At 32.7% G+C, this 24,302-nt stretch overlaps 1 protein-coding gene across 1 annotated transcript in view; it reads right to left on the bottom strand.

The window, feature by feature from the left end:
* Positions 1-24,302, bottom strand: part of LOC149420788 (uncharacterized) — a 540,529-nt gene that overhangs the window by 402,275 nt on the left and 113,952 nt on the right. Inside the window, exon 3 of the mRNA XM_089635118.1 lies at positions 580-661. Within this exon, the coding sequence (XP_089491244.1) occupies positions 580-661 (82 nt within the window). The remainder of the gene's footprint in view (positions 1-579; positions 662-24,302) is intronic.

Raw genomic sequence — 24,302 nt, 5'->3', positions numbered from 1 at the left:
GCCTGCGCCATTTACTGTATCGTATGGCGCAATTATGCACAATGTGCTCCAATCTGAAATTATCGCTGAAAGAATTCCGATTGTCTCAGTTTCTATCTGTGTATTAAAACCCAGTTGTATTGAAATACATGTAACTATTTCTTGAGAATTGGGTTGGCTATAAGAAATAGGAAGTACTTATAAGCTACACCCCTCTGTACGTTCTATATACCAGTACAATACTTGTAATTAAAATGTGAATTTTGATTTGAATCGTCTTTATTTTATGATGATTTGGATAGAACACCTCACGGTGTTTTACTTAAATCATTACCCAGGTTGAGGCTGATGTATGCCGGTGCTTATTATTTACAGTCTTTTCTTGTGCAGGCAAACACGTCCCGTACACGTAGTATATGAATTGTAGTGGTACGCCACTACTCGAGTCGGACGGTGTCAGCTACTACTTAGTATACAGTACCAGCGCTAAGGTATCTAGGCTGTTGTAGAGCCTACTGGACACTTCAGCCGTTGTCTAGAGAAGTTTAAAATACGTATTACCTATTAGTATATAAAAAGAAAGAAAATTTTTAAACTCACCACTTCTATTTGTTGACTTTCTCTGTGGCTCTGATGAACCCCAATTTGTGAAACGTCTGTAACTGGATACTTTGGTATGGATCTGAAAGAAATAAAGTTCAATAGTATTATTCATCTAATCACTTTATAATCACAAATTTATTTAATGCGGCTAGTGGATGCATTGAGAAAATAAAAATAAGATGCGAGGTAGAAGGAAATATTGTGGGGAAGATTGAAATGGCAGAAGAAGAGGTTTTAATCAGAGCAGTCTATTTATATAGCGCACTTTCTTGAAGCTTTATCTCAAGCGCGCTTTACACTAAATAAGCGTAAGGCTTTCAATAATTTTAGAAGTACCTGCTGTTGGTGTATCCTTATACATATTTTATTTCTATGGTTTCGGTGTGTCGCACCTCCAGAATTTCCGCAACAACAATTGTGCATTGGTTAGATTGCCAACCCTGGAATTTTTTGGGACATATCGATTGCCATACCTGCGATCGGATCACAAAACCTCAGGAGTTCAAATCGAAGGGGGATTGATTCCTTGTTCAACAGCCCAGAGCAATGGACGTCCTTTGGGCTGGTGAACGATGGTTCCGCAAGATTTCGTAATCATTAATTTTATAAAACTGGGGTCCTGCGTGGACGACAAGTAATCGAAATGCATCTGCCGATCCTGCACTATCACGGGCTTTTTTCTTAGGATGGGTAAGGCGATTCTAGAACTGACAATAAGATTATTTGATGCAATTCAAGCCAAGATGAGTTGCTGCCACAAGCTGTCTTCATCTACGACGCAATCGTATCTCACCATTTCTTACCTTAAGTAATCCCCTTTTTGCCAGTCAGTTTAATTTAGGATGCAATGCAATGTATACGTCGTCAATGCGTAACTCTTTCGTTCTGTTGTACAAAAAACCCCATCGTTTACAGAGTATTTGTTTGAATTTTACAAACCAATTTAAATAATTGTTGCCCGCTAATCCCACGGTAACACTGCCTATTCCAATCGGTAGCGATCGAGGATGTCTTAAGAAATATCCATTCCATTATCACAGCTCAAGCACTCATAGTGAGAACTATATTTAAATGCCACCCTACTCTTATCTGATCTGATCAAAGGGGTCTCAGATCCTCTTTACAAAGACCACCCTATTAACATTATTTGTAGGTACAGGGTACAGGTACTTCGTATAAAACTTCTTACGTATATAAAAGAAAATATAGCATATATGCATGTAACAATTAATTAGTAATTTTTAACCTTAAATGTACAAATTACTAAAATAAAATTAATAAATAAAATAAAAACTCTTTATATTGAGTATGTCAGAAAACAACATATATTAGTTATGCATGGTGTAGAAAACTAATTGGACGTTAGGAATAAAACACCCAAAAAAATCACAAAGGTTCAAGAATAGGGTTTTTAATATGATACACAAAATTCACGAAGTCAACATTAAACATATAAATATCACCAAAGTATTGATTTCCCAATGTGTGAAACCTCTGTATCGGAGAATTAGCAATGCAGTTACACTTCTGCACTCTGGGGTGAAATATAGTATTGTGTATTGTTGTTCTAACGGGTATGTTTAAGTTTGTAAGTTGCAGGAGTACGGAACAGTTTAATTTAGTGTTAAGTATTTTAAACAAGAAAGTTAATTCATTTTTATTATTATTTTAAAAGTATTGTAATAGTAAATAATAAATAAAGATGCGACAAGTTTGAAGACAGTTTTGATTGAAGTCAATATTTTCACTATTTTTTCATTGAAATTTCTGATTTATTCTAGTATATTATCGCTTTTCCACAAACGAAGTAAATCGTTATAAGCAAGGAAATATAAATTTCCAGTACAAGTTTCAGACATTAAAACATGTTTTGCGTTTATTTTATAGTTTCAAGTATAAAATAAGATAAAAAACCGTAGATTTCTTCAAAAAAAATATCCGTTTAGGATCATACTTATGTATAATATTGAAATATCAATTATTGAACAATCATATTTGGGTAGTTTTCGAGCAACGCAGTGTTTTGATTCTGAATGCCTCTCAGCAGGGCAGTACTGAAATTATCTTTCACTCGGGAACGAAGCGATTCTTCTACAATAATATGTCGTTGTGACTATGTGATATACAGAGAATCTGGGGATAAAGTACACAAACTTCGTGAGGTAATTTTACGTGATGGTAGAAGTAAAAAAGAAAAATAACCTTTCTCGAAAAAAACTTTTTTTTTTCTATCCAAAAATATTTCTCCATGGATGAATATTATTTTCGTCATACAAACAATTCAATTTTTGTTCCAGAAAACTATCTCAAAACGTTGAAAAAAATAAAATCACCTTCAAAAGTTTGTACACTTTTCCCCCGGACACCGTACGTAATAACCATTTTTTTATCGAGGATATTGTATCATCATTCCATATTAATTATACATCAGACACTTCATATAATTAATACGGAAAAGATTTACATATGTGATTACAAAAGTAATAAAGTGAACCCGAAGTTGTGAATGGAGAGATTCGAAAAATATCTACGTTATAAACATATGGAACTCAACACTTCGTTTGTGTGAAAGCACTACGAAACAATGCAGGTACATAATTTTATCTAAACTACCACACGTGCACCTCGAGGATCTCAATTCTACGCCTCTCTTTCTCAATTACATTTTTCACTACCAGTGAATCAGGGTTGGTATCAATTCTCTTTGTTAACCGCTAAACGTTCCCTTTAACAGCTGGTTTATTACCGACGACCGCATTCAGTCCTCCAAATTGAATTTCCTGCTTTCACTTGAGAGTCGGAACTTTTTTATCAATTTTAAAATTAGTATTACCGAACACCTTTGGTAATGCATATTTATATCCACCTAGCGTAAACCAATTAAAAATTCCAGGATATTATAATTGTAGGATTCATAAAGCAGAAAGAATTCATAAAATATTTGCTTTAGGGATTATATTTCTTTTCAAAAACAAATATTGCCTATTATATTTATAATGCAACTATATTATTTTGTTGAACAATTAGAGACACGTCAAAATATATCTATCGAATAAACAAAAGAAATAGACATTTCAAATATAAAATTATTGAGCAAATAATAACTGAGAAATTTTAAATTTTAGATACAGAAAAACGGAATTAGTATGTAAATTACGACTAGAAAATACACTTCCACAAATTTCATAAACTTTTTTATATTTATTTATTCATTGCCATTTTTAGGCTATGGATATATAAGCACACAAAAGACAATTTAATCGATACAATATTAAAATGATATCCATGGGCAATAAAACAAATTCAAACTTATCAACCTCCAATATAACTTTTCAAACTCATATTTAAACATGGAAACTCAATTTACCGCATAAGAGCTTTTAAAACTCTAGATTAAAAATGCCGGTTTCATAAAATACAATTAGCTCAACTTTATACTTGATTATTGATACGAAATTATTAATCTTTCATCGGGTTGGTAATCGCCCTCTCTCGGCCATTGTTGAAAAATAAAACACCGCCCTTACAAACAAATCACAACACGGGATAATTAATCAAAAGATTGTTCGTTTGAGACACGCGAGCGAAATCAAAATGGTGTAAGTATTTTATTCTGAGAAAGCGAACCGCGATAACTAAGACCTCAATATCAAAACCTCCGAGAATTTATTTTTATTTCTTTTCCAGATTGCTTTATGGTTTAAAAAGGGATATTAAAGCTTTGCAAAAACGATTGCTTGGGTGCAGGGCATTGACTAATTACAACAATGTCTTATTACATCAATGGTGCAGGGTCCTCTCTTGAATATTTGTTGATGATTTTTACATTATAATAAGTACACTTTCATTCGTGTTATAGTATTGTTCCAGTCCTACAGTCCTAAAAAATATCAATTTTGCCATTTATCTTCTAATAAATGTAATATCAATAGTATTGGAGGGTAAAATAGCAATATAAAATCATTTTCCAGTGTTTTTACTATAGTGTCATCTGCGTGTAAATAATATTGGAGGTTAAAATAGCAAAATAAAATCATTGTCCAATATTTATACTATAGTGTATTATGTGTATAAACAGTATTGGGGGGTAAAATAGCAATATAAAATCATTGTCCAGTGATTTCACTTTAGTGTCCTCTGCGTGCAAAGATGAAATTTTTTAATAAAAGTGTGTTTATCTGAAGTGACAAACCAGGTAAGTATGTTTTTCTGAATCTGTTTGTAAATAAATAATTAGATAGATACTACGAATTAGTAATAAATTGTACCGTGCCCTTGAGGTGATTTTTGACGAAAACGACACACTGCAAGTTATCCAATAATAATTATTATTATTGCAATATGGTTAATTTTTGGTATATACTTCTTCGACTTATTTTTGTGTAGACGATCTGGAACGAGCTACCAGCATCTGTTTTTCCACCTTCATTATAACCCGGGCCTTTTCAAGACCCGCATTATAAAGCCCTACCTCTAGTCCTACCTTAACCTGCTTCACAACGGTGTCAAATCGGGTGGCACCATATCCAGGGGCGATCTTGTAAAAATAATTAATTTCGCAATTATCATTTTTTTAAGTCACCATGTATTTGAGTTATAATAACGAATCCCCATAAATCATAATATAGAGAAAACTGAAATCAAATTTTGTGATACAAAAATAAGTTTTTAGATCCATATTACAATATAAATACAATATTTTGGCATGGACTTTCATAAAGCATAAAATAATTTATATTGCTAAGGCAATACAATATCTGTGCTCATTAAAAAAAATCCTTATAAATTTACAATATATTTGTTGACATCTTTGGGAGGGTAGGTTTAGAAGATGCAATATTCGAACCCAATAAAATATACGATATATTTAGTACATTGCAGTTCTTAACCCATTTCTTCGTAAAATTAGAGATACAATAATTTAAATCTAAGCCGGTGATGGCTTAGATTATATATTTACATTTATTTTAAAAGCAATAATTACTAGCCTGAAACACTCATCCACATTGAAAAATGATAAAAGATACAAGACGCCAACGGGACTTGAACCCGTGTCCTTATCCTTATCCTTTTATCAGAAGATTTTTCAATGTTGATGAGTGTTTCAGGCTAATAATTATGGCTTATAAAATAATTGTTACCTTTGTGCTATGCATAAAAAATCTTGTCTTAAACATAAGTTTACCAAAAAAAATAATATCTTTACATAACCAGAGAGAACATTTACAAGCATTTGATTGATAAACGTGATGCTAGAATGTACATATGTTATTATTCTTATTTATTTATATTTTATACAGGCAGATAATATACAGTACAATACTTATATTTAAATTATATTTCCTTATATTGAAAATATATTTCCTTATAATGAAATTTTATTTCCTTATATTTAAATTATATTTCCTTATATTGAAATTATTTTTCCTTATATTGATATTTTATCACCTTATATTGAAAAGAAACTGTTAAAGAATTAAAATGTTCACATGTTACACTTGAAAAGTTTTTGTGTTCACCGAATGGAACCAAAAATACTAATTAGGTAATTTGTACCGGACACCCCATCGTATTGCCTCATCAGTTCTGAACAAAAAAATACGAATGCTACTGTTCACAGTTCACACAACTGTCTCGGGACTCGGGATGGGGTATCGAATTACCTTTTTTTAAACATTCCTTTTCTACGATCGCCGTATGCCGCCATGTGAAACGATTTACAAACAAATTAAACTATAACACGGGCACATAATATGTATAACTTGTTTAATTATCTTAGTATTTGGGTTATGCGTAGACAAATGTAGTTAATATTTTTATTCCTCTTTGACGTAAATTTAGTGAAATAAAAAAGCAAAGTTTTTTTACGACAAAACATCTATTTTTATAAAGGACAAAACTTTATAATAACCTACAAAAAGTCGTAAAGACAGTCATAAGTCTTGGCACTTTTCGCAGGATATGTGCTGTATACCTTAGAAAAACTTTTTATTATTTGTATACGCAGGTACTTACTTTAGTCGTATTAAACCGAACTGTATTTGTAAACCATAATTCCATACCATTGTCACTGTAATTCTTGAACTGCATTATTTAAAACATTTTTATCTTGTATTTTATATATTTTCCTACTAGATGTATGAAAAACACCAATGATAAATTTTACTCATGAACAACTTATACCTATCAATGTAATATATCATTGATATATTTTATCTATTTTTCCGTCTTGTGCATTTTCATGTTTCGCTTAGATTTATTAGTATATCTTCGTCTTCAATGATATATCACATTGAAAAGTAAGTGGTTCTTAAATATTCATTGAGACTTTTAAAAATCAAGGTATCACACAAGGTTACAAACCAATTTAATTAAAAAAATTGAAATATGTGATCAACAAATATAACGTTTGACGTTCTCAATGGTCAAGTTGGTTAAAACGCCTGTTCCAGTAAGACAAGAGATCCTGGGTTCGATTCCTAGTTGTGACCTTTATCGTTTTATTTTTCCGTCCTGTTTTATCTTTTGTTTAGATGTATTAGTTTAGTATTATCTTCTTCTTCAATGATAAATTTAACGCTTTCCCAACTGAGTCAATAGCTAATTTATGTTTACAAAATAACTGATTTGAAAAACAACGTGCGTCAGGTAAAAGATCATTCAGCCAAATTAGTTTAGTCCTGAGCCGGCTGACTGCACAGCTCCACTGATGGGATCATTTCCGCCAAGGCATTCATTACCAAATATCAGTAATAACACTAATAATGTCTGCGCGTGAGACTAACAAATGACCCATTATTAGGGATACTTTATACAATGACTCCCTTCACTGAGATGTAATATCTTAATGATTCCTTTCACGGAGAACTAATGTCTTAATAACTCAACTGAAGTTTCAATAGGCCCCGGACTACCACTGTTTGTTTCTCCCTCCAGACAAGTTATGTCATCGAGTCGGAGATATGATATTACATTCGACGAGTTTTGGGTTTCACTCCAACTACCCATGACTTCTTGTGGATACGTTTGTATTATGTCAAGCATGTAGCACCACGGAATGTCTTCCTAATATAATGAAAACGTTCTTCTTGATTCTAGAGAAAATCGGTTGAAGTTCTTTAGTGGATTGTACGTAATAAAATAAAAACTGTAACAGCTGTTCGTGTTGTTAATTACAATCCTCAATATTGAACTTATATTAACCGAATTGAAAATATTCAAACTAAATTTTTGAAAATCATCAGTGTAAACATATTACTTAACGAAGAAAAAAAAATGACTTACTGTTTCTGTATTAGATTGTGAACTTCCTTTTTGACTCACCAGCTCCATTAGAAGGGTTTTCATTGCCCTGAACGCAATACCAAAACGAATATCTTATTTTATTTAGAACATGTTAAATCGAAATGCGTACAATCCTTTTTACTCAGACGTATCTGCAAATCTTACAATACCCTAACAGATATTGTTATTTTCAACCGTAACCTTAAAACGTTTAAAATCAAATTTACCTTACAATTTACTTGATTCAAAACGATTATTTCTCTAAGGTTAATCTATTCTTTTAATTCCTGTTTTACTATATACTGTGTAATCATATACATTTAAGTATCTACCTACTTCCTAACCTGTAACCATAAAAAAATGAAAATGGAACAGGTGACACGAAGATAGAGGATGGAGAATCTGCGGCAAGAATCCTAGGTGGCGAAGAAAGTGGAGCAGCTGCTGCAGCGAGAGAGTCCACCGCGTTCACCAACAGTGCCAGCACGAGGTTCGTCATCTGTCCAGGTATGTCTCTGCTGCTAATAAAGCGCTGACACAATATCCTCACAGGGATAATAGAGCTTGACAGCACCGCTATGACGTTCGACGAAGATAGAAGATGGAGACTGTGCAGTCAGAATCCTGGGTGAAGAAACTGGACCGGCTGCTGCAGCGAGAGAGTCCATTAACTAATAACTTAGTTCACGTGTATAATTGTATGTTGTGTAAATAAACTTAAATATAAAATGAAAAGCTGTAGAAATAAAATTCCTGTGCAATAAAATTTCGTTGTTTTCATTAATAACCTGAGCTTTTGTTACCAATTTAAAATGATGTAGATAAACATCACGTTTTATGAACAAATACCTATGTTATAGGTTGGCAGATTTAAATTTATTTTTACTAGTGTTATCTGTCTTAATTAACGCTTTTCTCTAAAAAGTACAAAAAAAAAAATATCAGGACTCTTCGGGTAGTATTTTTGAAAATGTGTCCTTCTGCGAGTTCCCAGTAAGATGTCAAAATCAAACGTCAAGCGTAGATAATAAACAACATTTTCGAGAGAATTAACGATGCGGAGGGAAGAGTTTCTGAAATATAAATGTATTTTTTTAAAGAAAGGGGAGGTAAGGTAAAGAAAGAATGCCCGCATTTGTATAAATTAGTACTGCCTAATCACGTTATTCAAATTCGTGGAATTCGTTTATTCTTAACGTCTTTTTCTTCATTTACCAACTGATGAAAAAACGCGCAAAAATTAATTATTGTTACAAATAACAAAATAATAAAAACTGTAATTTATACATCACTGGCTGACGTGTTCCCGGCGTTGTTCGCGGACTTTTGAGGTTGCGAAATCTATAGCACCTAACAACTGGGTGCATTTTTAAAGTGATATTATTGTAATATTGAAGACAATATTAGTAATTTCTAAACAAAAATCTGAAACAGAAAAATCAGAAAAGGAAACGGTCACATCTGGGACTCGAACCCAGGACCCTTGTCTTTCCGGGACAGTGCTCTACCGACTGAGCTAATGGGACCCTATTCCCCTCGGTCACTTTTAACTGTATCATACTTCGAATAAGAACTACCAACATTGTCTTCATTTTTTCACCACACAAGACTTGCAGAAAAGTCAACAGATGTCGCACATTAAAAATAAAAAAATAAGATAGGTTTATCTAAAAAGACGCTGTCTGGATTGCATTTAGTTCGGGTTGAATCTTGCGATCATACATAAAGATAGTTGCCAATAAAAATGTGTGGTGAAAAAATGAAGACAATGTTGGTAGTTCTTATTCGAAGTATGATACAGTTAAAAGTGACCGAGGGGAATAGGGTCCCATTAGCTCAGTCGGTAGAGCACTGTCCCGGAAAGACAAGGGTCCTGGGTTCGAGTCCCAGATGTGACCGTTTCCTTTTCTGATTTTTCTGTTTCAGATTTTCGTTTAGAAATTACTAATATTGTCTTCAATATTTAAATATTACAATTTGAGGTTTTACTCAATAATTATTCCGAAAAATAAATAAAAATGATAATATTGTGTTATAATGTATTTGTTTCACTTGATCGTACCATATCTTCCTCGGGCGACTTTCTTTCCGTCACTTCTCCTAACACCTCTTTCTGCGTTCATCACTTCGCCTCAAGTCTCATTTTGCCACAAATGATTATTTGTTATAGGAAAGCGTACGGGACAAACAAAGATACATTCATGTTTATATTTATATATATATATATATGTGTGTAAATTATGTATATATATAAATAAATTATATATATATAGATAGATTACATTTGTTTGTCTAATCCTAATAGAAACTCAAATTCAATAAGAAATACTTGACCTGCCAAAACAATTTTCTCGTTTTTTTTTACAATGCATAATCAAAATGGGAGTAAAACAAAGATAGTTATGTGAAAATGTTTTTTGTGGTAAATTAATGAGAAAATCTTTGTTCTTTTATGTTAACCCTTTGGGGACTAATGTAACTAGAACAGGAACCGTACAACAACCTGCAACATTGTATTATTTAAGAGTACCATAACATAAGGGACCCTCCTGCACAACATGAGGTCGTTAAATAGCAAATTGGAGACATTCAATACATTTCAGTACGCACTTAAAATACATTGTCCTTATTATTTTAATGATCTCAAGAGTCAGTGCATCAAAACAATGGAACCTTACTTACCCCACTCTACTATTTTACTGGAACGAAATAATACTGCGTAGTAAAATTTCAATTTATTTGAGCTATTTTATGAATAAAAGCCATGTTTGCATCTAAATATTAAACATATAAACGACGCCGGTGGTAGGTAGTTTGTGCACGGTCGAATTATGTGAGCAGCAGTATAAAATAATGTTTTATGCTTCGACGAAAACACTTTGATGCGATTTAATAATAGGTATAAGTATATGTACCTACCGCCAGCTATATTCATAATAGGTATAAGTGTGTGTACCTACCGCCAGCTATATTCATGATAGGTATAAGTAAATGTTCCTACCACCAGCTATATTCATGATAGGTATAAGTATATGTTCCTACCACCAGCTATATTCATTACAGGTATAAGTACATGTACCTACCACCAGCAATTTTTTTTTTCATTTTTGAGATATGTGTTATTTTTTATTGACTTATGAGGGCAAGATTGTTAAAATAATTGCACTGAGCATAGCAGTCATATTTTAACTTGACCGTTTTGCATTTCAACTGTATGAAAATTTGTTTGTACGATCCGTTCCCGTGTTCCCGTTCCAATATTGTGGCCGTTTTAATGGGTCTGTAAAGATTATTTTTTTAAATGTGAAGTCTTTGTGTTTATTGTAATTTCTTCTCCTTTTTTCAATATGATGGTACCTACCTTAAAAAACAGATTTTTAAAAAAATAATTTTATTTTTAAATGTACATTAACAGTTAACATAACCAATAATAAATATAAATTATATTAAGTTAAATAATAATACGATTTTAAATGTTTGAATGTTCAGTTTAAAAATATCTACGTTGGCAGACAAGTTATTTGAAAGCGGAATCAATTTTCCAAGCGGAATTATATGGTAGGTTAATTCTGTGTCTCGGAACAACAAAAGTCCTATTCCTGCGAGCTCTTGTGTAGTTGTCGGGAGCATAAAACTCAATTGTTTGTATGATATCAGGAATATGAACATGACTGTTCAGAAGATTATGTGCTGATATCAGTAAGCAATTTTCCTTCAATCGGCGATTCTATTTATACACAGCATACCTGCCAGAAAGGCTGATAGATATAACCAAGCATAATACCAGAAGTCTCTGAGATATTTATATCTTTTCTTATTTGTACTTTCTCTACCATTAAAGAGTAAGTAAAAATTACAGGTCCCCATGTTATCGAGCCGCTTTCAAAAATGCTGCGTACTAAACTATGAGCTGCAAAAATGCTTGGAGTTGCACAAATCCCAACACTATAAATACACAAATCGTGGCAGAAAAACTGACACAAATAAATATATTGATGACGATGAGAACTTATAATAATGAAAACTGTAATTATTATTTCACTAGCGATATCATGCACCTGATCGAACTGGAACCGATATGAATAAGACAGCATTTTATACATTTGCGGTCCCTCTTCCGCTAGTTACACCAAGTAGAAGTAAGTAAACAAGACATAAGGGTGTTCTTCGCCGGTGAAAGCTTTTGATACCGATGCACAAATACATTCAAAGCCAAGCTTTTTTATTGCAGCCAACTATCGCTACGTTACCTATACCTTCCTACAAGTACCTGGTACTTAATCTGAATCAGGGATTCACAGCAAACCTTTAAAACACTAAATCAAGCTACAACAACTGTTGTGTCAACTGCTCCTCGCCTTATAGAGAAACATTCTACCGGAGCCGTAGAAAAGGTCGTGACCCGAACGCAGTATTATTGCAGTTAATGTTTCAATAAGGCTCCAGAGGAAGCCCTAGACATGATTACTGATTACTATAGCCAGAGGGCGGTGACTAAGATTGGATGTCTTATTTAGGGACACAATAATAACTGTTTTAACCTTTAGCCATTTGTATTATGAAAATGAGATAGTCAATTGTAATTAAAACATCTTTACTAACTAGCTGTATGTATGCGATCTGTGCAACTTTGAGTATTAGTGGCAGTGTATACTCAAAGTAAATGAATTAGATGCAATATAATGACAAACGATGTTTAATTCACAGCGGGAATAATTAAGTGCTATTTAATTATTTAAAACCTGATTCAGAATGGATTCTGACGGGGAATTAAAGCCCTAATAGTATTAGGAATTATCTGTGATTGACCAGAAAAATAAGCTAATAGCTTTTTGGCGATGACCATCAACTGGCTTTTTGTGAGGTACATTAGTGAAGGACGAAAAAAATGGTTTAGTACATTGGATTTTCATTGTATCTTGAACTAACTAAAAACACTTTGTATCTAGCAAGGGAATGTGGATCACTCTATCCAGGCACAGTCTATTAGCTTCCAAATTCACCATTTGTTGGTTATTCTCTGTTATTATCATTTTTGTTGTGTAAACGGGATAAAAATTCAGGTGACTTATTGCAGATTCCCTAAATATGAGGGATGTTTTTACAAAATATTGTATTCTCTACAATTTTTCGACATTTTGAGTAAAAATACATGTGTTTTAATCCACTTTTTTCACGCTCGAAATTAAAATATTTCAATCAATGAATAAAATGATATATCAAAGACAAAAATCTAAAAGGTATTTTTATTTGGTTTCTTATACTGATATTTGTTTTTACGACATCTCCAAACTTAAGAAATATATAGTATATTTAATACATCTTGGAAATCCCGAAATTCGATGGGAAATTTCAAGTTTATACCTACAACGAATAAACTACCCTAATTGTATAAAAAAAATGTGTATAACTTTTTATGACTGTTAAATATCAATTTTAGTGTATATGTAAGGTTTTCACATACAATGTTGTTTATCAGTTGTAAAAAATATTCAGCACGTTTATATGCTTTAGATTTGTTTAAAGCAAGTTAAGTAGATTGAAGTATTGTTTTCAATGCAACCTCGTTCCCGACTCATTACCCCGCGGTCAGCCAACCAGGTAAATACTTACTGACGGGCGTCCCCTTGCACAAGTTTTCCTTATCGTTTTGTAAATTTTGAATATGTAAATATAAATAGCGGGTCCCCTCCATATTATTTTCACGCACGCATTGGAATACGTCAGCGACAGAAGTAGTTAGCGACAGTGGCACAGTGGTACAGTGATTAATGTCCCACTCTGCAGTGCCCATTGTGAGTCCAAACCCTTTGGCTGTTCCTTGTTGTAAATCCTTGTCGGGGTGATTATGCCAATGGCCTGATACGGGACTCTTCGCAAGTCCTTTGTCTCCAAGGCGCATTTGTAGAAGGTTTATCTGGACATTTCTCACACGGTGTGATAAAGATGTTTTGCTTCAACACAAGTCGTATTGTTCTTTTGATGCCTCAGGTAATCGAAACAGACGTAATAAATTGCAGAAGGTATCCACGCCTCAATTTGAATACATTATTTCACAGAGCGCGCAAATCGATTGTATGTCTAATATATTATGAGTAGTCTGCAACGTAAGCGAAATTTTTCACTCTAAAAATGACATGATAAATGTTTTGTGATTATGAAAGATTACAATAAATTTAAATTATGACATGTGAACCGGCGAAATTCAATTCCAAAAAAGTAGACGTCATCATTCGTACTTCCTCCTTCGCCCAATCACATATTTGTGATTTGAGTTGCTAGTCAGATAAGCCGCGTGAATACCGCACAAGAGTCCCAACTGCTCCCAACCGTCTGGCGCCAGTGAGATTATAGCACCTTCGATTGGGATATGTTGTGAGGCTGAAGGTAGTGGGGAGGAGAAGGAGATAGGGAAGAGGATTCACAAATTAAAAAATTGTGAACTTCATACAAATAAAATTTACTTACACACGCCGGGAATTGAACCCGCGACCTTCGGATTGAACAAGGAGGCCGTGTTATTCTTTAAAACGTACTGCTTGGAATTGCTATTAAACCGTGGTACCACCAGGTACATTGGATGAACGTTTTAAAACAATGGTACAAATGAAGGGTACCGGAGAAAAACAGGGCTTATTACAGAAACATAATTTTTCAGGAAACCACTTAAAATAATTTGATTCATTTTAAAAACATGATGGTATTTAAATACAAAAATATTGCAAGTGTTTTTTTTACTAGCTTTTTAGCTTAACACAATAATTTCCCTCAGGGCCTGTGCCATCTTTGGGGGTGCTGTGTTTTGAGGTCTGCCTCATCCAGTCTCTGATTAGTCTCTTGATCCGGCCCGCCACGCAGTAAGTGAACAGATTCATCCGCCCCCAAGACTTAGACAAACCTTACGGGCACCCCTGCTAAGTCACCAAACGTAGCGAACCACTTGATGTAACCTATGGCAGGGGTGTTGGTTATCCAATAACATAACCATGTTCCCGGGACAGCAGTACCTATACCGCGTCCAAAATTTTAAATTAAACGTTCTTAACCAAGCCGCATATTTGTAAATGCCTAGGTATAGTTCTTTAATTATCCACAATATTTACCTTTATTATGATAGTTTAACATGATGGCAACAAGATTGCGTTCATACTTAGATTACGTAAAGTGTTGATAAACCCTGTTTCTCTTGTACCCTTTAAATGTATATCGATTCAAGACACGGATTAACTAATCTCTTCATTTGGTCAGTTCCTCGAACCGTCCACAAGATTACTCAATCCATTCGCCATATATTTCTACTGGCTTTACAGGGTAAGGCCTGTACGAAATAATATCATCTTAAAATTAAAATTTGGGTTACTTCTACCGATTTTACGATGTTTCCATTTAAATTATATTTCCTTAACCCCTCAGGCCTTTGCAATAAAATCCAAATAAATAAAATATTTCTGAATTTATCCGAAAACTAAACAATGTTTTGGAAAGTTGATGAAATACGCCAAAATACAAATTTTAATATTAGAAATAAATATATAATTTTTAAATGAAATTTTTGCAGAGACAAAAGTTTTGAAAATGGCTCATCTTACATTTTTTCGTCTAAAGACTGAACCAAAAAAAATTCTGATAACGATAAAAGGAACACAGATTTTATCAGACAAATGTATGCATTATAAACATTATTGTTACCTCACTTTCTTGATATAAAAATAAATAGTAAACAAATTCAAGTTTAATAAATTTTTCTCAAATGCGGTCGGAACCTTTGGTTTCAAATATTTGTACAATTGAATTCTTCTTTGATTGACTTTTAAAGGGACATATAACGATTTCTATGAGACCATATTAGCTGTTATCAAAAGAGGTCAAATTGACTACGGGTAATATATGTTGTTCCCAATACCGAACAAATTAGCCTGGGGGGTTAATGACTAGATAGCCATTGTTTTAATCTAGCCTTGTCTCTTTCTATTATATAAATCTTCCCATTATTTAGAGTTCGTTGGTTCCCACTCATACCGTAATAACTTACAGTTGCAACTTTTGCATAGTCAACGCAATTAAATGCTTTGACAAAAGTATCTCTTTTAAAATGAGATGAAGTACGCTGTAAAAGGAAAAGGGTACTTTTTTGTCGAATCCCTTAATGAAGGTCTAAATGAGCACTTAACCCCAATTCATTTACATCAGTTATTTCGATATCCCCTAGCTCTAAACCTCAAACCTAAAAAAGATCTGGACTTGGCGACCAAAAAATTATTCAACACTTCCTGATTGATGTAATTGTGTGAATTTGACTCGTAAACATTTATTTATGCGAAAAAATTTCAAATTGTTTTATTCGTTTTATTTCATTCCCATTTCAATTTTGAACCATCATTCAACGACTAAAAAATTAAGCCAAATATATTGATAAAGGGGATTTTGAGGGGGTCGAGGGGTAAGGCTCTCGACAAGGAAGCTGGAGGTAGCGGGTTAAAATCCCTGCGTGCGCACGTAAATTTTATTTGATTAATTTATGTTATTTCACAAATTATGTATTTATTATATTTGCGGCACGTTCCAGAGTTGATGATACTCTCAGTATCGCCCTGGTGTAAGACCACAATTCAGACTTGAAACGTTGCTTGAAGTGGCTGAATAGCCAGATACTTCTTCACTTTCCTCTTCCCCATCTGCTTCCTCTCTCTACTACCTTCAGCCTCACAACATACCCCAGGTGGAGATGCCATGATCTCATTGGCTTCAGACGGTTGGGAGCAGTTGGGTGCGGTTTCTCATTAAAAAATCCTATTCTCGGTATATTAAATTAAGTACCGGTTTTATGAACAGAGTAAATAAAAGCTAAAATTATTTAATCCTTGAAGACAATATTAGCGATTTTCAAGCGAAAATTTGAAACAGGAAAATCAGAAAAAGATACGGTCGCATCTAGGAGTTGAACGCAGGAATATTATTATTCCTAATCTTTAAAATAAGCGATAAAAGTCGACATGAAGACCACAGAACATCTACCTTACGTATTTGATTTACAATTTAAGTAATTTCAAATTCACTCTATGGCGAAGCCCGGTAGTTAAAGTACTCATTTATAAACGGAAACACCGTTAAACACTTCTTAAGTTCAGCAAAGTCACCTATTCAAGTGAACGTTTCTTATTTCGTGATCGCTCGACAATAAATCTGACTGACTTTATCGTCAACTCTAATATTATACTAGGAAAGCCAGACATCGTCAAAGGCGTCCAGTGGTAATGTCAGAAAATAAAGGAGTCAGATAAAATCTCAAAGCGTAAGAAGTAGAAGTAAGAAGCATTACGGAGAAGTTTGGGCGCCTTAAGCGCATAAGAAGATTTGCGGTTCTAGTTCAAATCCTGGGATTGGCGCCTCAAATCCCGCTGTAATCTTTCTTTTTCATAAACCGTGAACCTTGCGCCCCGGGCCGACCTTTTGTTGCATTACAACAACTTCGCGAGACCAGTGGAGCACTGAAATGCACAAATAAAATAAATATATCAATACGTATAATAACTAAATTCTTGTGGACAATAATAATCTAAGTATAATAATAATGAAACAGTATGGTAGTTGATTAGTTACTTTATAATTAGACTTAAGATTTTATAATAAACATGAACTTTTTACACCTTACTGAAATTTAGATTAGACTTTATGAAATGGACAAAAATCAGAATTTACAAATATCGCGGACTATAAAAAAGGTGTTTTTGAATATAAGAATGAAAATATAATTTAACTGTAAGTATAACACTATCAATCTTACTCATAATCGTTAATACAGGGGGAACGGGTTAGCAGAAAACGTTACTCATAATCACGCGCATGCTTATACATGCAGCATTAGTATTACGATCGTATTTGGCGGACTTAGTTAACAATCTGGTTGATTTGAGAAATATAGATCTGTCGCGTAATTAAAATGTAAAAAAGCCGCAATATCCATTTACAGCACTATCTGAGGGTAATTTAAAATCTAAATATTGATTTAGCCGAATTTACACACAATTAAAAACAGAAATGCGAAAATACGCGAAATGCGAAACTGACTGTGTTTTTGAGGTTTCGATCAAAGTGGTGCCAGTCTTAAAAAAATGTATGAAAATTATTTTACTTTACCATACCCTTTACCAAGTAAGACTATAGATTTTGGATTATTTTTATTTGATATATATGTTTCAGATTATGATACCTACTCCAAAAGCGCGATCTTCGAACATATCTGAAATGTGCTTTTAGTTCATTGAACATTGCCACTAGATATTGGTACCATATTGTAATTTATTATATTGTTTTACTTTGTTGCGTATTGTATTTCATACTTCTAAGTGCCAAAATGATTTATTGCACACACCCTTCGTAAATTAAATTCAACCATTCTACAAAAAAAAACACAACAGCATATTATCGATCGTTCTGAGCATTACGTGTTGAGCACTCAATAGTGCATAGTGGGTGCGATTTAACGCATGTTATTATTTAACGCCATGTTTGAGAAATCCCATTGGGCTGAGTTTTGGTAAACCGAGGACGGAAATCAAATTAAATATCTTATTATTTTTACAAATTTATAAAAAATATGTCATGTTTACAAGAGGATCATATTTTAGAAGTAGTTTTTTGAGAAAACACAGATAAAGACAGTTACTTAGAAGACAATAAAAAACACGAACTGGAGAAATCGTAACAAAACTATTTCTCAAAGACTAAGATATCAGCCTACTGATAATGAATAAATGCTCACAAATATATCGTTCATAAATTTAAGAGAAAAAAAATTATAATATAAGTGCAAGATATCTATTAATAATCGCTTATAAATAATTGTAAAAATATACAAGGAAAAATTTTGTTATACAGAGAAATGAGAAAAGGTCAAAATGTACAGGATTTTCAAATAACAGGTGTTTTTTCTATATTCAATCGTAAAAGATCAATGGTTTCGTTTGCTTGTGTGGCAAATAGCGCCGTTTTGTTGAAATTAAACGTTGTCCAGATCAATACCATCCAATTCTGGCCATAAAAAATTATTAATCATCTTATGGATTACGCAAGGATTACTCATATCTATCCGGAAAAAAGAAAAACTTTTCATAGACACAAAAAAAAACCCTACCAGTAGCCAAGTAAAAAACGAATACAAAATATTCCGGAACAAACTCATTAAAATTATCAAAGACACAAAAGAAAAATATTACAGGGAGAAAATAATCCTCACAAAAGAAAACCCTAAAAAAACATGGAACACTATAAATGAAATAATGAATAAAAATAATAAAAATAAGTCTACAATAAATGTCATAAACAATAATGGAACTAACATAAATGCTATCCGTGAACCAAAAATGTGCGCAAATATTTTCAACAAATTTTTCGCTACCGTCGGTCAAAAACTTGCATATAAAATTGACCAAAATTATCAACCTGATGACATACATGAAGATAAAATAACAAATAGCAATCTTTCAAATTTTAAACCGACTTCAGAAAAAAATATTGAAAACATAATACAATCACTTAAAAATGGTAGTGCGCCAGGATACGACGGTATAACTACAGAAATCTTGAAAAAATACTGCAATTTTCTAACCAAACCGATTACGCATATAATTAATGTAAGTACTAAATACGGAATATTCCCGTCTAACTACAAAAAAGCCATTATAATCCCAGTATATAAATCCGGAGATACAAAAGAAGTAAACAATTACCGCCCAATATCCTTATTATCCAACATTGCAAAAATACACGAAAAAGTAGTAAAAAAACAAATTACTGATTATACAGATAACCAAAAAAGTATTAACCCTAGTCAATACGGTTTTAGAGATAAACTTAGCACACAAGACGCAATTGCAGAATTAACTAAGATTATTTACAAAACATTAGATAGAGGCAAAAAATGCTTAAGTATATTCATTGACCTCAGTAAAGCTTTTGATAGTGTCTCACATTCAAAATTAATTAATAAAGTAAATAATATAGGAATTACTGGCAAAGCTAAAACATGGTTAAAAAGTTATCTCTATCAAAGAACTCAACAGGTTAAAGTAAACAACGAATTAAGTGAAATAGAAAATATAGATTTTGGAATTCCACAAGGAACTGTTTTGGGACCTTTACTTTTTATATTATATGTTAATGAACTTTTTCAACTCCCAATCATTGGAAACATCATATCTTACGCAGATGATACAGTTATAACTATTGAAGGAATTTCATGGAATGAGGTCGTAGTATCAGCTAATAATGCAATAAATATCGTTAAACTATGGTTTGACGAAAATTTATTGACACTGAATGTCGAAAAAACCCATTTTATACCTTATAGCCTAACAGGGAATAACTCAAATGTAAATCTAAACATAAAAATTCACGAAAGAAATTGCCTCCTTAAATTCGCACCCTGTAATTCAAACTGTATAAACATTAGTAGTAAAAAAGAAATAAAATATCTTGGAATAATTATTGATAATAACATTAAATGGAAAAGTCAAATAAATTCCACAGTAGACAGAATGAGAAAACTAATCTATATATTTTTTAGACTAAGAAATATTGTATCATTAAAAATACTAAAAGATATTTATTATGCATTGGCGCACTCTGTCCTACAATATGGAATCGTGGCTTGGGGGGGTGCATATAAATCATCCCTACTCCCACTGGAAACTATTCAAAAAATACTAATAAAAATCATCTTAAAAAAGCCATATTACTACCCAACTATAAATGTTTTTCAAGATTTCCCGGTTCCCCCACTTACAAAAATTTATGACAAAATTGCACTTCTACAAATACATAAAGATTTCTTTAGTCAAAATAATTTACCACAATTGAATATTAGCAAAAGAATAATATCTGTTGGAGGACTAACCGTGCCACTAGCACGAACCACAACAGCACAACATCACTATATATTCAAGGGTGTAAAATTATTTAATAAATTACCCCTTGATATACGATCGGAAGAAAAGTACGAAAAATATAAAAAAAAAATTAAATTAAAATACTCTTGTACCACCTCATAACTTTACTTATTGTTTAGAAATATGTTTTTGCCTTTTAAATTCTTTGAATCATTTTTTAACTAACCTATATTTTTATTACTTTTATTGTTATTTTTTGTGTTATTTTTTGTTTTATTACTAATATTTTTTGTTTAATTTAAACAAATGTAAAAATATTTTTGTTGTCCTCTCCTAAACACAAGCAGCTGCTTTATTAGGAGAGTGATTGATATATTTTTGTTTATATTGTTAAAAAAATTGTAACCTTGTTTATATGTTTCAATAAATAAAAAAAAAAAAAAAAAAAAAAAAAAAAAAAAAAAAAAAAAAATCTCTCGATAGCGCAATCCATTCACCGTAACCGTTGCTCCAACCTCATTTTTGAAAAAGTAAGGTCCAATGATTCCGCCGGACCAGAAACCGCACCAAACAGTCACACGTTAAGGATAGAGAGGCTTTCCAACAATAACTATTGGGTTTTCCGAGCCCCAGATGTGACAATTTTGCTTGTTGACGAAGCCACCGAGGTGGAAATGAGCCTCATCACTCAAGATGATTTACATTTGATTCACTCAAGTGAATTTTAATAATTTTAATGCGTTGTTGAAGCGTGTATCGTTCCATTTTTATTAATAACGTAGTTTCTACATGTCAAATGTCAAAAAATGACAGCTTCAAAAGTAACATATACCGAAATAGCGGGCTATTCAAAATAACACCTCTTATTGGAAAACCCTGTATAATCGAAGTATTTGATTTTATTATTGTTTATAGGAAAACAGCTTTCAATTTTCTACTAAAAATACTGCACTGATCAAATAATATCTTGGAATCCTTCAGGTTTTCATTTAGATGAAACAGTGCGCACATTCGTCTGATTGGAGACATGACTATTATTTCCTACTATATTAATATGATTACGAAACAAATAATGCGGCATTGTTTACGCCAGTAACCAATCACATGTAATTTTAGTTTTTTTTTTTTATTTCAAAGAAAATTTACACACGAGTTTTAGACTCTTGTAAAGGTAAACATGTTAATTTTTATTGAAATATGTTCTTACTATGTAAATTTAAACATTATACTGTATTTTATAAAATAAATAAAAATATTAAAAAAAAAAAATTATACATTTTGAATGTTATTTCAACCACCTGCTATGGATGCCCCTGTGTTATATTAATTAAACTTTGATAAGTATTATATTTTATATGAATTAAGTCAATTGAGGAATTTGAGAGATGTGTGAAGGGAGATTAGGGGGTTAAAGTGTAGAATGTATGGGTGTTGAAATTGAAATTTATGGTAGATGTAAGTTATTTGTGATTTAAAAGTATGGAATTTTGGTTTTTAGGATATCAGGGAGAAGGTTGAAAGTTGCGGGAGCTAGGTAGGTGAATTGTTTTTATGCTAATGTAGTATGAGGTTTAGGCACATTGTAGTTTCGATCCCACACCACATTCCTTTCCTGTTTTCATATTTCCACAATCCCAATGTTCGCGTACTTGTTTCCCCTCAGATAATATTAAGTTTTTCGTACATCATTATTAATGAATGTCAACATGACTTAACAACATATTAATAAAAATGTAAACGACACAAATACGGAACATAAAACACAGCAAAATAATTTCTAAAAATATGAATGGTTCTGTTCTACGCCACTGTCTTATCCGTCAATGTCTTGAAGTTTTATTCAAGGGTAGATAAAGTTGATCTCACCCCTAAGAGATCAACAACCCCTTAAGAAGCCAGATAAGAATAACACCACAATAACTACATCACCCACTTGCCTTGCCACATTATGTTCCGGAACCCTTCGGACTGCATACCTACTTTATATAGTTCTGAATAGGTTGAATTCTAATGAAATGGAAAATCATTAAAATTAACCTCGATCAAAACACATCTATGAAACTATAGAAATATCAGATAAATATCACAATTTTTCAAAAAAATTGGTTAGTATGCGAATTCTAAGGTACGATTGGGTCCCTGCTCACTTTGTGACTTTTCATGACGAAACTTTGGCTCAAGGTTAATAAAGCGCATTTGAATGCCTAAAATAGCCTCCATTACAATTCTCTCCCAAAACGATTGTTAATAATATAGGAATATTCGTAACTTGTTTCAGGAAGGTTAAAACATATTTCTTGTGATACCCGAATATGCCGGAAATTACATCTCCGATTATATTAGAGCTTCAAACTATATCACAGCAAGCATTTAGGCATAATTTGAAACAGTGTAAATAATTATAATATTCCTAGTGCAGAAACGTAAAAAATCACGGAATATTGAAATTTTTAAAAAATTAAATAATTTGCTTTCACAATAATCGCAAATTCACTCTTTTTTAAATTTATAATAAAACAATAACTTAATTAACACCACTTGCAGGTCCGGCCCCGGGCCAAACGGCGCCTGGCGCTAGAAAAACCTCAAGGGCGCTGTTGGTGATCGCTTTCGGAGTATCTGGGCCGAAGGCTTGGAATAAACTCCCTCCGGAACTAAGATCCATAACAAGTCCAACACAATTCAGGTGTAAACTAAAAACTTACCTTTTTAAGATGTCATACCCTTAAATTAAATATACCATTTCTGAGAGAAAGTCCAGTTATATCTAATTTTCCAATTATGTCCTAAATCCTGTATCTAAATTTCGCTAATAAACAATTAGTTAATGTTAATTAAATGCTAATCTCAAGTGACCTACCAGGTAAGTATTGTACTGTATTATATTATCTCCATAGTAATAACATAGATCATTGTATATGTGTATTATATATTTGTACAGCACCCACGAGGTTATTTTGCACAAAAACGGCGCTATACAAATCATCCAAATATTATTATTATTACTAGGTGTTTGTTTGGCGCTGATATTACGTATTAATATCAGCGCCTTGGCTCCTTAGATCCTTGGCGCCTTGGCAAGTCGGCACCTGGAGCGAAGAGCTCCAATTCCGCATATTCGCGATGGTTATCTCCGTCACCGACAATATAGACTGTTCTATCCCCCAGCTTGCAGGACTAACTAACCAATGATCATGGTTTGGACAGCAATCTTGCTGTTGAACAGAATAAGTTCGGATACTGACATTTGTAGCATCAATGAAGCTGCCTTTAAAAGACAAGTTAGTTAGTTTTTACTATCATAGTTGATATACCCACCGTCTATATTTATGAAGAATTTTCCACAAAAAAACGTACATAAAAACGAATTTAAATGAACAATTTTGTTATGTTTTTCAAATTAATAAATAAATTGAAAATACAGGGTTTTCCAATAAGAGGTGTTATTTTGAATAGCCCGTTATTTCGGTAGATGTTACTTTTGAAGCTGTCATTTTTTGACATTTGACAAGTAAAAACTACGCCATTTATAAAAACGATACACGCTTC

This window comes from Hesperophylax consimilis, chromosome 9 (assembly GCF_061612785.1).
Source record: "Hesperophylax consimilis isolate HC1 chromosome 9, BYU_Hcon_1.0, whole genome shotgun sequence".
In the NCBI taxonomy this organism is placed as follows: Eukaryota; Metazoa; Arthropoda; class Insecta; order Trichoptera; family Limnephilidae; genus Hesperophylax; species Hesperophylax consimilis.
Note: the sequence above shows the minus strand (reverse complement) of the source record. Positions and strands in the feature narration are given on the sequence as shown.